Below are 13,714 nucleotides of genomic sequence, written 5' to 3' on the forward strand. Positions count from 1 at the left end.
AGCTCTCCGCGTCGGCGTCGGCTGCAGAGCGCGTGGAGGTGGCCCGTGCAAATTGAGGGACGCGACCTTGGATTTTGGAGGGGAGAGCAGCACAGCAGGTGTTCCGAGCAGAAACTGAGAAGCCAGTCGCCCGCAGCGAAACACCGCCTGCCCGCAATATTGTTGTCGCTTGAGCAATATCCTGGACAAACAACAACTGCCGACTTAGCGGTTGACCGAAAATACCGGAAGATACCTTCAACGCCTGGATTGAGCGTTGGGATTCCGGTGAGAGAAAGGACATCAAATCAGAAATAGGCTGCCTCTGGTAGTCAACGAAAGGAGTCAACATGGCCAACAATCTGAGTAAGTGACGAGCTGTAACAACGGAAGTAGCTGAAAGCGCACATGCTAATAATCAATCGCAGACTTGGACATGAGCAATGGTACGCAGCGGCGATCACATGCAACCCCTTCAATCCTCAACTAACTCACAGAACAGCTCAAATCACCACCGACGAGACCGGACGTCCCTTCATTATTGTGCGCGACCAGGGGAAGAAGACCAGAGTACACGGCAATGAAGCTGTCAAGCAGCACATTCTCGCTGCCCGCTCCGTTTCCTCCCTCGTCAAGACCTCCCTCGGACCCCGCGGACTGGACAAGATTCTGATCAGCCCGGATGGCGATATCACTGTTACCAACGACGGCGCGACCATTCTCGGTCAGATGGAGATCAAGGACAACATCGCACGGCTGCTCGTCAGCCTGTCACAATCACAAGATGCGGAGATCGGAGACGGTACGACAGGTGTCGTTGTTCTGGCGGGCGCTCTTCTCGAGCAGGCGGCGGAGCTCATAGACAAGGGAATTCACCCGATCAGGATTGCGGACGGCTACGACACGGCTTGCGAGGCTGCGGTGAAGGAGCTTGACCGGATAAGCGACGAGATCCCTTTCAGCCGCGACAACACCGAGAACCTTTTTAAGGTCGCTAAGACCTCGCTTGGCTCTAAGATCGTTTCGAAAGCCCACGACCAGTTTGCGCAGATCGCCGTCGATGCTGTGTTGTCCGTCGCCGACCTCGAGAGGAAAGATGTGGACTTTGAGCTCATTAAGGTTGATGGAAAGGTTGGTGGTGCTCTGGAGGACACTCTCCTTGTGAAGGGTGTGATTGTCGATAAGGACTTCTCGCACCCTCAGATGCCTTCGGAAGTTCGCGACGCGAAGCTCGCCATTCTCACTTGCGCATTCGAGCCTCCGAAGCCCAAGACCAAGCACAAGCTCGACATCACTTCGGTTGCGGAATTCAAGGAGCTCCAGAAGTACGAGCAGACGAAGTTCACAGAGATGATTCAGCAGATCAAGGACACTGGTGCGAACGTGGTCATTTGCCAGTGGGGTTTTGACGACGAGGCAAACCACCTTCTGCTCACCAACGAGCTTCCCGCAGTGAGATGGGTTGGTGGTCCCGAAATCGAGCTCATCGCCATCGCTACCAACGGCCGCATCGTGCCCAGATTCGAGGATCTCAGCGCAGCCAAGCTCGGCAAGGCGGGCGTCGTTCGCGAGATGAGTTTCGGCACAACAAGGGAGAAGATGCTGGTGATTGAGGAGTGCGCCAACTCGCGCGCCGTCACAGTCTTCGTCCGCGGCAGCAACAAGATGATCATCGACGAGGCCAAGCGCTCGCTACACGACGCCCTGTGCGTTGTCCGCAACTTGGTCACTGACAACAGAATCGTCTACGGTGGCGGTGCGGCAGAGATTGCCTGCTCGCTTGCCGTTGAGAAGGAGGCGCTTGAGACTAGAGGCCTCGAGCAGTACTCCATGCGCGCTTTCTCCGAGGCGCTGGACGCCGTTCCCATGGCTCTGGCCGAGAACAGCGGTCTGAGCCCCATTGAGACTCTGGCCGACTTGAAGGCCAGGCAGGGCAGAGGCGAGGGCAGAGGCAGACTCGGTGTTGACTGCATGCAGACCGGCACAAACAGTAAGTTCCTGACCGTCTCCACATCATGTATTTTTTTCTACAGCATGCTAACCCCTAATGCCTCAGACATGAAGGACAACTTCGTCATCGACCCGCTCATCTCCAAGCGCCAACAGCTTCTGCTCGCGACCCAGCTGTGCCGGATGGTGCTCAAGATCAACAACGTCATCGTCGCCGGTGGCGAGGAGAACGACTTCTAGATGTCACGATCATAGCGAACGTACTGCACGCTGAATTGCGCGTGGGGCTTTCTTCGAGCATAGCGACGGTGTGTCTGGGAAACCCTTAATCGATAGATCCGGCAAAAGGAGATATGATGTAAAGCTCTGAAATGAAAAGAAAAAGATAAATCGCCATTATGGGCAGTTTCATGGTGTTATCCATGTGGTCGCTTCAGGTGAGCGACGATGCGCCATCCATCTCAGCGGAGACCTACCTTCTTCTACTGAGCCTCACTTACGATGCAAATACAAGATCCAACCAGGCGCCGCCTGACGCATATGTGATCATTTAGAATGTCATGCCTTTTCACCGCTCGAAGTTCCACTCTGCTCATTGAAAGGTACCAATTCGATATGGTACAAGTATTGGCAACTACCGGTCTTCATTCCTGATCGTCAATAATCTCTCTCGCCATTGTATCCCTGCCATCTCCATTTCGTCTTCGTCAGATTGATCAAAAGAAAACCACTACGTTCGATCAGGCTCTTAAACAGATACCTCGAATGCTCTTCCGAGTCAACAAGATATCGATCGATATTGAATGAACTCATCGGCCAAACAAAATGAACACAGCCGACTTGAAATAAGAGCTTTCCATCATCGGATTGTATGGGAACATTGACAATCACTACTGTCTACTCTCACAGGTCCCTTGGGAACCGACGCTCGCTGCTGCGGCTGGATCTAAGGGCCTCACTCTCTTGGTTCCTATGACCCTCGGGGTTGGACGACGAGTCTGAGCAAAGCGCAACGTTGCAGTATCATTCGAGACGGACAATTTCTTGAGTCTCGAGTCTCGAGTCTCTAGCTAAACTGTTGCGAGTTCATGATTTGCTAATTCCTCTGAAAATGGATCATGGACTAACTCTACTGGCTCACCATTGCTGTGAGGAGACATGCTGGGCTCAATCATTGATGAGGTGACTTCTGGCCGTGTAGGAGATCCGCTCATGGGATCAGGACTACCAAAATAAAAGAACTGTCGTCGATGGAAAGTACGGGTTTTGCTACGGGCGTTGAATATTAGACCGCTCTACGGTGCGGGAGGGTTCTACGACATTGTGCCTTCAACGTTAAGAGCCTCGTATCGACCTTTTGAGGTCGCTGAACGGTGTTGCTATTTCTCTATACCTACTTCCGATCTGACGGATTTCGGGAACCATTCTGATATGTCCTTGAACGATCTGATCATTTGATATATTGCAATCGTTCACCAATGGCCTGGCGCCGAGCAAGAAATGTGCGGCAGTTCACCAATGCCCGTCCAGTGGATCGAACGGCTTCAATGTTCGACAGCGCTCAAGCGTTGATTATACACGATGCTTGAAAGGCCGCAAACAACTGGGAAACTACACGACGGGGCAGCAGGCATTGCGCGCTGACATGTCAGAGCTCACTCCGGCATCTCATAGCATCATCACCTTCGATCGAAGCGCGGGAGATGCTTACTACGAACCACTTCTTCCCCATAATCACCAGCAGCACCTCTCGCCCAAAGATCACATCAGCAACCTACGCGGAGAGAATTACCAATGTCTGACGCTTACAACCACATCCTACCAGCAACACAGTCCGCCCGGCTCCCCGTCATACCATTCCAACCACCCGCAAACCATTCCCCAGCTCCCCGGACTACATGTCTCACACACAACACCGCGTGACGAGCAGAAAAGCCGTTTTACCATCGGCCTTTGAGAACAATCGCATCCCAACCCTTCCCCGTCAACACGGCACGCCCGTAGATCCCTCGACGCGCGGCCGTCGAAACCGCCCTCTGTCTCCGATTCATACAGCAGATCTTGGGAAGAAGAGCAACACCAGCGCGCGCACCACCGTTGAAACCGTCCAGCGAACCGCCGGCCCGCGAACACATCCCAAACACCCGCCAGCCCGAGAATCATCAAGCTCCAACCCGTCATCCGGGGAAAGCGGGCGGACCCAGAAAACAGGAAAACGCTCCTGCTCCTCCTACCTTACTGCACGAACACGGGGATTATCTCTCGCCACAGCTACTCTCTGTCCCGTTGGACTTTGAAACCGGTCGACCCGAGGTTCGCCTGCTTGCTCAGCGGGAGGTGCGGCCGGCGATGCCATAGTTCGGCGGCGCAGGAGGGGAGCTGGAGTGCCGGCATGAGATCGCCGTTTCGGAGCGGGCGCGGAGAGCGGGCCGGAGGGGAGGGGAGGGGAGGGGAGTTTACTTGCATTGCTGTTATGGGTTGGGGTTGGGCGCGGTATAGGTCGAGTTTGCACCGAGGGTTGGAGGGTGAGATTGTTGTTGTGGCATGTGTTTGGGTGGCTCGTGTTTGGTAGCGACGGGGGTTCTATCGATATGCGGACGGCGGGAGGTGGTGAGAGGGTGAGATCGGTGGCGCTGGCGGCCGTTTGCGACAGGAACGGCGGCGTTCGCGCGTGGTGGATGGGGTCTGACGTGAGTCGTTCCTACCTACTTTGCGATGCGTTTACACAACAAGGAATCTATCTTCGTCGTGGTGCAGCGAGACGTGGGATGCCTACACATCGTATGTGGAGTGGGGGTTTCTCGCCACCATCTAGATGCATGCACTGCACAATGTTCCAGATCCAGAACACTCACGCTGTCGGCATCCAAACCAGGTGCGTGGGATTTCGAACTCGTCCCAAGCGCCCCAACAATCCCACGTCCACGACGCCGGCCGAGCTATCTCCTCTCCTCACATATGTGCATGCATGCATCAACAACAGCATTCAGCCCATCCCACCGCAAAAGCAACCTATCCTCCAAACCGGCCCCCGGGGCAGCAGCGCCCGCCTCCCGCCCGGCGCCGGCAGCTGGCTCCGCGAGATTGCCTCACAGCAAGCTCGGGGCAATCAGCGCAAACCGCTGGCCCGGGATATAGGGCCCTGGCAGTTCAATTAAGACGCAGACGCAGACGCCGACCCGGACGAAGACGCGGGCGGCGGCCATTTACATGGCGGTCTGCACAATCACGCCTTCGACGTGTCCCCGGCGGCCGGAGGGCGCGCCGCGGTGTGCATGCGAGATACAGTGCTACTGTAAACATGTAGGTAGGTACACATGCATACAGCGACCTTCCGATCGTGAGGCCACCCGCCATCCCTCCCTCCCTCCCTCCCGCGCTCCGCGAAGGCACGGCGCGCTCTCGTACGTTTGATCGACAGGCTCGACAGACAACGTTCCTGCGGGCGCGGATGCGAGTGGACGGAGCCGCATGGAGTAAGCGAGGGAGGAGGGCACAGCTGCGGCGGAGAGACCATTCTAGAAGTGGCTTTGCGCGTGGGATGTCTCTTTTCCTGTTGTCCGACTATAGCTGATAGGCAGGGAAGAGAAAGCAGACGACGTGACAGCACAGCGGTCTATTGGATTCCCCAGCCGTGCGACGACAGTCTACCCGCCCGCGGCTGCAAACGCCCACGCGGACGCGCGCAGGACGCGGCGTGCACTTGCTGCGCTCGCATGATCGTTTTCGCCCTCATACCGCTTCTTCTCGCTTGCCTCTGGGGCAGCAGATCCCACATCTGTCAAACAGCGAAGCGAAACAACCGGGTGTCCACTCGCGAGGGCAAGACGCGTGGATCGAGCTCCTTCGCGAAGGCAGGGCAGAAGGGCGGCGGATAAATTCAAACGATCCTGGACATGCACGGTGCCCACGTCCCCGGGACCAGCTGGCTTCGTCACGCGCGCGGACTGCAAACGGCCGGCGTGGGGCCTGGACCTTGCTTGCTGGTGAATAGCCGCGCGCGGATGGGCGGGCGGTTAGCCAGCACCAGAGGAGATACGAGGAAGAAGCAAAAGGGAAACCCGTCCAGCGCACACACAGCGCAGCACGGCGTGGCATGACCCCGTGGGACCAACGCTCGCGCCCCCGCGACGTCGCAAGACAGAGCAGATGACCAAACCGCCAGCGCTTCCCATCGCCGGCTGCGCCCAAGGGGGATACACGATGGATCCATCGCAGCCTCACACCCACACCGCACCAACACACCAGATCCCAGCACCACGGTCACCCGCACACCCTCCCGCCGCAGCTCCCGTCCGGGGAGAAAGCGGAGAGGGCGCGCTAGCGGAGCATCGACTCAGGGCTTCGCTTGCATGACGCAGGTCCACGCAGGGCTGGGATCCGGCCGGTGGAGGGAGGGGGAGATGGAGGTGGAGGGAGGGAGCCGGGTGGTCTGGGTCTTGTTTTGGCGAAAGATGAGGGTGTACACGTAACCGTTCCAATCCTTTCGCCCGTTCCGTCCCTTTTTCCGCCATCCGCATCCGCTCGCTGGCGGGTCGGGTGTTCTTTGTCCCTTCGCTGCGCTGCGGGCGGCCGTGCCGCATTGCGATACGCGAAGACGGTCGGAAGGACGCGCTGCGCGGTCAGGTGCTCTGCTTGCTGCAGGGTAAAGAGCATCTGCGCCGGGAAGGATTGAGGACCTCCCTAAGGTTTTCCCTCGCCGACATCTCGGACTTCGCAGCCGCGGGCAGCTCGTCCCATGGCTCGCGGATCAGAATCGCAGGGAAGGAATCGGGTCAGACGAAATACACTTTCTGGCCCGGCCCCGGAAATCGGGCGGGGGGAGTCAAAGGTAGCAATTACGGCATTCGGTATGTCTAAGAGAGCAGGGGGGGCTGGCTCGCTGCTGGCCTGCCTGTGTCTCTGCCATCTCGTTGGCAGACGTCACGCATCATGAGATCTGAGGGGCTTAGAGTTGATGTTGTTCTTCTTCGTTTCTTTTTGCCTTTTGCCTCCAGATCTGGCTCGAGCGCTCGTGATCACCGTCGCCGGGCTGAGGATCGCTGGGTCGCGCAGGAGAGGGCATTTCTGAGCGACAGGGCGAGCCAGGATGGTCACGCGATGCGCAGAGAAAATGCTCAGTCGCCGCCGTCGTCGTCATACCGTACCCTGACTAACTACTGCCTGCCCGTTATCAACTCCCGACTGCCGCGCAAGTCAGGAACCTAACGGCCAGGTAACCCGCCTTGTGCCGAGAGCGCAGTTGAGGTTCACTCTCGTGTCTTCGGTAGAGCAGCTGCGCAGCCTTCCTCGAACATCCGCTTCCTCACCGCAAACGCGAAAGAAAGGGTCCTGCTCCCCGGCCATCTCCACAAAATCCCACCCGCACTCCGCAATCCTAAACCTCCCACTCGCTCGATCGTCGCGCCCTTCTCCACGCCCCCAAAGGGCCCCGCAAGCCCGCGCGTCACGAGAACTCGCAAAGCAGAAAGAAAAAACGAATCCAACCAGCAGCGCAGCACAGCACAGTATGTAGCAAGCGAGCCCACAAAAACGACTCCATCGTCGGAGATCAGGGTCCTTCGCCTCCGCTGTCTGCCTGAGGTGCGCGTGCGCGCGTACAATATGCAGCGCCTCACGAGTCGCAAATGCGGTGAGCGGCGCACAGCGCAGCACAGCACAGCACCGCGCAGCCGCGAAGCGTCGCAAGCACTTCCAGGGCAGATGATCTCGGCCTATGCGCTGGCTGCCCGCGGCCGTAGCAAGCCAGGAACGAGAGAGAGAATTCGTCAGGATCACCTGCCCGCGGGGGAGGAGGGCGTGCAGAAGCGGATTGAATCCTTCGCGGGCGGGCGGCAGACGCCAGCGCAGCGACGCGCAGCAGCGTCTATCCGTCCGGCGGCGGCGGGCGGGTATTCGTGGATGGTCTGTAGATGGGATGGGATGGGGATGGGATGGGGGAGGCGAGAGCGGGAAGTCGGGGAATTTACTGGACAGTACATAGTGTTTTCGCGGACGATCAGTTCGGTCCATTGCTGGTGTGCGAATGGGATTGCAGCGAATGGTCGTGATTGCTTGCTTTTCCTTTCGGCTGTTTGATTATTGCTGGGCAGCCGGCCGGTCGATCGCGTGTGGTTCAGGAGCGGAAGGCGGACGGCCGGATGGTTGGTTGGTTGGTTTCACTACTGCTACTCACATGACGGCGCACGAACGAACGCAGCCCAGCTCGCTCGGTCCGTATATAGCCAAATTTCCATCCGGGACGGGGAATCGGGAGATTTTGCGTTGGTTTGTATGGCATGTCTCGTGCGTTGGCCGTTCGCGGGCGGGCCTTGGGCGGACGGATGAACGAACGAGCGGAGGATCTGCGTTTCAGCGTGTGGAGGCGATGGCGGGATTGTTGGATTGTGTCTCACGCGGACGGCGGGAGGAAGGTGGGCTAGGATGGGTGGTTAAAAAGCAACGAGGGCGGTGAAAGCAAGCGATTGATTGATCAATGATAGGCGCGTACGCGCGTGAGCTGAGTGCGGGCATGGGCATGGGATGAGATGTGTTCGTGCGCTGGCAGGCAAACAGTCAACCACCTCGATGCCGAGGCACGCTCGGCATGGCATTGTTTGTTCGAGCGAGCATGTCAGGCAGCCAGTGCGCGAACTGACTTTCGTCGTTCGCGGAGAGAGTAGTGAGAAAGAAAGTGTGGCGTTGGAAGCAGGCGTGCCGTTCGCGTGACAGGAACGAGGACCTCGCGCGTGGAGAGTTTACTCCGCCCCAGGAACGAGGTCGGCTGTTCCTCACGGCCTTTCTGCGCTCGTTCGCAACTCTGTCTGCCATGCAGCGTGGCAGGTGAGCGCGGGCGGGCGTCGACCTGAGAAGTTCAGGGCTGCCTGGCTCGGGTTGTTTCCTTCTTCTCGCGGGCTGCGCAAGGGTGAATCTCGCCCGGCTGATGCGCGGTGTTGGTGTCTCCAAGCACAAACGACTCCTGCTCTCGCCACGCCCGCGAAGCACATGACGGCGGCGACGAGAATAACCCGTCAGCCCGCGCACCCCGGATTGCCGTTCGCCGTCGCACGAAGGTTTCTCGCTGCCCTCGTTCCGTGGCGAAGGCGCTGAGAGCGAGCGAGACTTTCTCCGACTCTCCAGCGCAGTTTGCGGCGCCGAGAGGTCAGCCCGCCACGTGCCTCAGTGCGGCCGCGGTTTCGCCGCGCCCCGGGCGCGAGAATTGCCCCCGCGGCACGAGGATGTTTGGTAGAGAACGGGTCTTGGTTAGAGAAGGACCAGGGCGGGCGCACGCTCGTCGTGCTCTGCAGACGATGCAGGCCACCCCCGGCTGAAAGGACGAAATGGCGGGCGCCAGTGGCGTGCGACTTAGCAACGCGGCCGCGGGCACTCAGATGGGGCTGGATGTCGGTGGGCAGCTGACTTGTGTGTTTTCGCAGGGCAGTGTACCTAGTGCTAAAGTAGTGAGGGGTGAGGCAAGACCGCCAGCGAAACGCGCAGGACGGGCGTCCGGCTGACGAGGCGAAGCCGTCGAGACCTCCTGCTTCCTGCACCTCGCGCTGCCGGCATGTACTGGGCTACGACGACGCGCTGCGCTGCGGTGCGGTGCGCTGTAATGCAGTGGGAGAGGCTGACCGGCCGCGAGAGGGTTGCTTCAGTTATAGCAGGTCAGCGGCCCTCTGTCATGTACGACGGCATGCGCATGCTGTGTCGCCCTACATACAGCGCTGCACGTCCTGCCGGCAGGGAGCGGTGCGGCCGGGGCGCGGGCGCGGTGACAGCCTGCGGCGACCAGGAGTGCTGTGGCCCTGTGGGCTGGGCTGTACTGTACAAAGCGGCGACGGCGAGACGGGGAGGGCGCGCGAGACGGTGTGCACTGTGCGGGATTCCCAAAAGCATACCATGTCACCGGCTGGCCGGCTCAGCGATCCTACAAGCCGGTGCGGCAGCTAGACAGGCCCCAAACAGCGGTGAGGCTGCACGTCCACGAATCACCAAATTGTTCTGGAAGAAGTCTCCCCAGGCCACGGTCCACCGCGAGCGTACGCGTGCGGGCGCAGTGGCGAGTCGGCGAGTCGCGGCGGCGCAACCAGGAGCAGGCTCAGGCTGGCTCGGCAGGGCTCAGGGAGCGCGAGCAGCGCCGCAGTAGCAGCGGTTAGGTTGGTCGCGGCAACCTGACAAGCGGACCCGGTGACGGCGTGGGCCTCCACGATCGCGCCGGGTGAGGCCGAGTCGTGGTCAGCAGCGAGGGCAGCACAGCGCACGATGGAGGAGGACGAGGGGAGCAGTGTAGCAGTGGCACAGCACGGTGGTCAGGGCCGGCTCGGCTACGTAGAGGGAGTGGTACAAGCAGAGGCCGAGGGACATGCCAGCAGTAGGTGGTCAGTCGCCAGTAGTCAGGCAGGCAAACACTGCTGGCGGGCCACGGGCGGCTATGGCCATGGGAACGCGAACGGGCAGGGCATGGGTTAATCTGGACCGGCGGGCCAGCGCGGCAGGGTCAATCGGGCTGAGGACTACTCCGTCGCGAGGCCCAGCGGCCGCCGCACCAGCGCCAGCACCAGCGCCAGCACCAGACGAGGGCCGTGGGCGTGGGAGAGTGGGAGTCTCGTCTGGTCTCGTCTCCGGCGGTGCCTGGGGCGCGGGAGTCAGTGGCCCTGCGGTGGAAACGGCGGCGCGGCGCTGGGCTGGCGCGGGAGGCAGCACACGCATCCACGCAGCGACGCACCCACGCAGCCATGCAGCCATCCCAAGCAACGGGCACGGCAATCAGGGGAGCGCGGAGGGCGCTGCGAGAGTCAGTCGGGCGGCTGCTGGCAGTGTGGCAGCGTGCCAGTGTTTGGGCGCCGGGCGGCGTGGGCTGTCCACGGGCGGCCGCTGGCGCAGGATCGGCGGGCGGGCAAGCGATCTGCTCTCGTCACCCACAGCCGAGGGCAGAGGCAGCGTGGCCCGACGTGCAGCAGATAATGCCGGGTAGTGGCTCGGAACTAGCGCGCCTGGTCAGCCCTTAGCTCCCACGATGGCGCCGCCGGCGAGGCAAGCGCGCTGCCGCATGCAGAGTCACAAGCCAGCCGCGGCCAGCGTCAAAAGCAGCCCGCCCGCCAAACCTCCCACACCGCGCGCTCCACACCCACGCCAACGCCCACCAGCCCCGGCCTGCCGACCGCCTGCACCCAGCGCAACCAAATACACCCGCCGCCCGCCCATACCCTCCTCCCACCGCGACACACGACTCCCACTCGCGCGCATCGCCCAGCATATGGCCTGTTGTCCGCCGCCCGTCCGCCGCCTGCTCCTCGCCGCCGTCCAATCCTCCGCCCGCTGACGTAGCCCGTCCATCCGCCGTACCCGTACCTGCACTCGTATTCCCGTCCGCGAGCGACAACAACACCCGCCCCGCCCGCCACACACGGCACCCTCACTTTCGACACAACCTCCGCCGCGTCAATCGACCGGCCAATCCCTCCGACATGCCTTTCCGCCCCGAACACTCGCTGCTGCGAGTCGAGGTGCCCGCGTTACATACCATCGACACCCGCAGCGTGGAGAACCTCTTCGGCATGGTAAGTCTATCCGCGCCGCCGGAAACTTCGCGCACGCCCGCGCCTGACACTCTTCTCCCCCCACAGTGGTCGCTCTTCTCCAAAACCTCCCACGCGATGGAAGACGGCAAGCGCCTCGAGAACCTTAGTTGGCGTCTTTGGAACCGCGAGACCTTCTGCTGCGCACAGCCCGACGAAGACGCCCGCCCGCGCCTATCCCCGCCCTCCGCCTTCGCCGCGAAGCCGCATGCGGCAACCGCCGACATTCCAGTGCCCGATTTGTCCTCCAGCCTAGAATCGGCCGTGTCGGACGAGCTCGACGAGTCGTCTCAGGCCCGCCCAGAACTCACCCGCCACCTTTCATCCGAAAGCAGGAGTCGCGCGTGCGAGAAACACATCACACCTGTCGACCTCGAGAAGATTGTCATCTCCATCAAGGAGAGCCAAAAGCTTTCGCGTGTTGAGTTCGCCATGCCCGCGTCATCCTTTAAGCCCGAGCCCGTCGTCGTGCCCTCCACATCCGTCTCCCAGGACTTCTCCAAACTCACCTTCGATGAGCCGAACCCTTCCGCATCCACCGAAATCGCGCCCGCGCCCTCCGCGTCGCGATCAACTCTGCCAATCTCATCTACTTCGACGGTCAACACACACGACTCTGACATCTCACATGATAGGGCCGACTCGCAAGAGAGTTCGTCCACCGAAATGAGCACACATAGCATCATCCGCGGCTTCAAGCCCGGTGGCGCGCCCTCCTCTTACCGCTCGCAAACAAACCTCGCATCCCAGCCCACTCCTATCCTAAAGACATCGCCCAAGTATCAGCCGTCACAGCCTAAGAAGAAGGGCGCCATGTTCACCATCGGCACGTCTTCAGGTGAGGACGAGAGCTCGCTGGACAGCCACATGTACAAGAGCTCCTTGTCTGAGAGCCTGAAGAACGGCGACTGCAAGAAGCAAACATCATTCAAGGACGAGGTCGCCATCGGCAGAGCAGCTTCCCGTCACAGCCCGGTATTTGAATCTGACGACGAAGACGAAGAGATCTCCGAGAGCGCGATCGAAGACGATGACGACTCCTCCGACTGGGAAGACTCTGAGGACAACAGCGGACCTTCATCAGTGAACGACCGGGAACCCCTCTTCCAGCGCGTCGACTCGCAAGCCAACCTGACGTCAAGAAGATCTATGCTCACAACACTGATGCACGAGCCTGACCGCGCGAGAGCAATGGCAAACGAAGCCTCCCGCTCCACGCCTGCACTCCGACGATCACGCACAACTACTCCTAACGGACCTTCAGTGGCTGGCTCTCCCGTACCAAGCGTACAGCTGCACGCGCCCATCCAGGAACCGACCCGCTCAAAACCCATCATCATGACCACCTCGAACACGATCCCCCAGCAACTGGCCCTCTCACCCCGCACAACCCGCCGCAACATGCTCTCCACAGAGCTGACGGAGTCGCTGAGGAAGAACCTCCTCTGGGAGCGCCAGCATAGGAGCACCGGCAACCTGACCGCGCTCAAGAGGCGCCATACCTCCACAGACGTTAAGAACCTCAAGCAGCAGCCCGAGCCCGCGCCCATCTTCTCCCACCCTGATGGCGCCAAGAAGTTCAACAGCGAGTACCACAACGCCGGCCTGCAGGAGTACAACGCCAAAGGCTGGTAGTTGTAAGGACAGGCACGCTCAGAGACCCGTCCACCACATTTTGTTTTTTCACATTGATCTGCTGCGTTCAAGCGACTTTTGCTTTTTTTTCTAATTTGCTTTCTTCGACATAGCGGCGGGCGTCACCAATCACCAACCATGCATTGTTTCTTGTTTTTTTCATCACAGCCGAGCTGGGAAATGCTCTACTACGGATAGCGATAGCATCCTCGGGAAATTGGGAAATCGGGAACATCAGGGAGCAGAACCAACAGGCGCATTACCTTTTCATTTTTCGGTCCATTCATCAATCAGCAGACTGGGGGGAAGGTCGCAGGCAGAGAGTTGTTTTCCCTACCTTATTGGGAACAAGAAAATTTTCTTCTTTTCTCCCGCTTTTTTTTTCTATGATACCAGCATCGGCAGACTCTTTCCGCGAAAGCGAAATCGAAATCGGAATCCAATGGCACATGAATACTACCTACTTACCTTACCAATTCCTACCCCTACCACTGACGTTTCCCGACTTCTCCCGCTTACTCACGGCCCTTTTCCTTCTATTTTGGCCCGAACCGAACTTGTCAGCAGCGCGCTACCTACCTGCGCTCGAGCCA

The 13,714-nt window shown here is 59.8% G+C and overlaps 2 protein-coding genes across 2 annotated transcripts; both read left to right on the top strand.

Annotated features, from left to right (window-relative positions):
- Positions 1-329: 329 nt before the first annotated feature.
- cct5 (T-complex protein 1 subunit epsilon) lies at positions 330-2,169 on the top strand (the record flags this gene model as incomplete). Its single annotated transcript, XM_069375836.1, has 4 exons — positions 330-345; positions 408-425; positions 482-1,969; positions 2,036-2,169. 4 exons carry the CDS (start codon positions 330-332, stop codon positions 2,167-2,169), a joined length of 1,656 nt encoding a protein of 551 aa, XP_069227314.1.
- Positions 2,170-11,062: 8,893 nt separating this feature from the next.
- Positions 11,063-13,121, top strand: WHR41_07232 (uncharacterized protein; the record flags this gene model as incomplete). Its single annotated transcript, XM_069375837.1, has 2 exons — positions 11,063-11,468; positions 11,535-13,121. The coding sequence occupies exons 1-2, from the start codon at positions 11,376-11,378 to the stop codon at positions 13,119-13,121; spliced, it is 1,680 nt and encodes a 559-aa protein (XP_069227315.1). The 5' UTR covers positions 11,063-11,375.
- Between the last annotated feature and the right edge of the window lie 593 nt (positions 13,122-13,714).

The sequence above is a fragment of the Cladosporium halotolerans genome, assembly GCF_011745625.1.
Source record: "Cladosporium halotolerans strain TM138-S3 chromosome Unknown Sca28, whole genome shotgun sequence".
NCBI lineage: Eukaryota > Fungi > Ascomycota > Dothideomycetes > Cladosporiales > Cladosporiaceae > Cladosporium > Cladosporium halotolerans.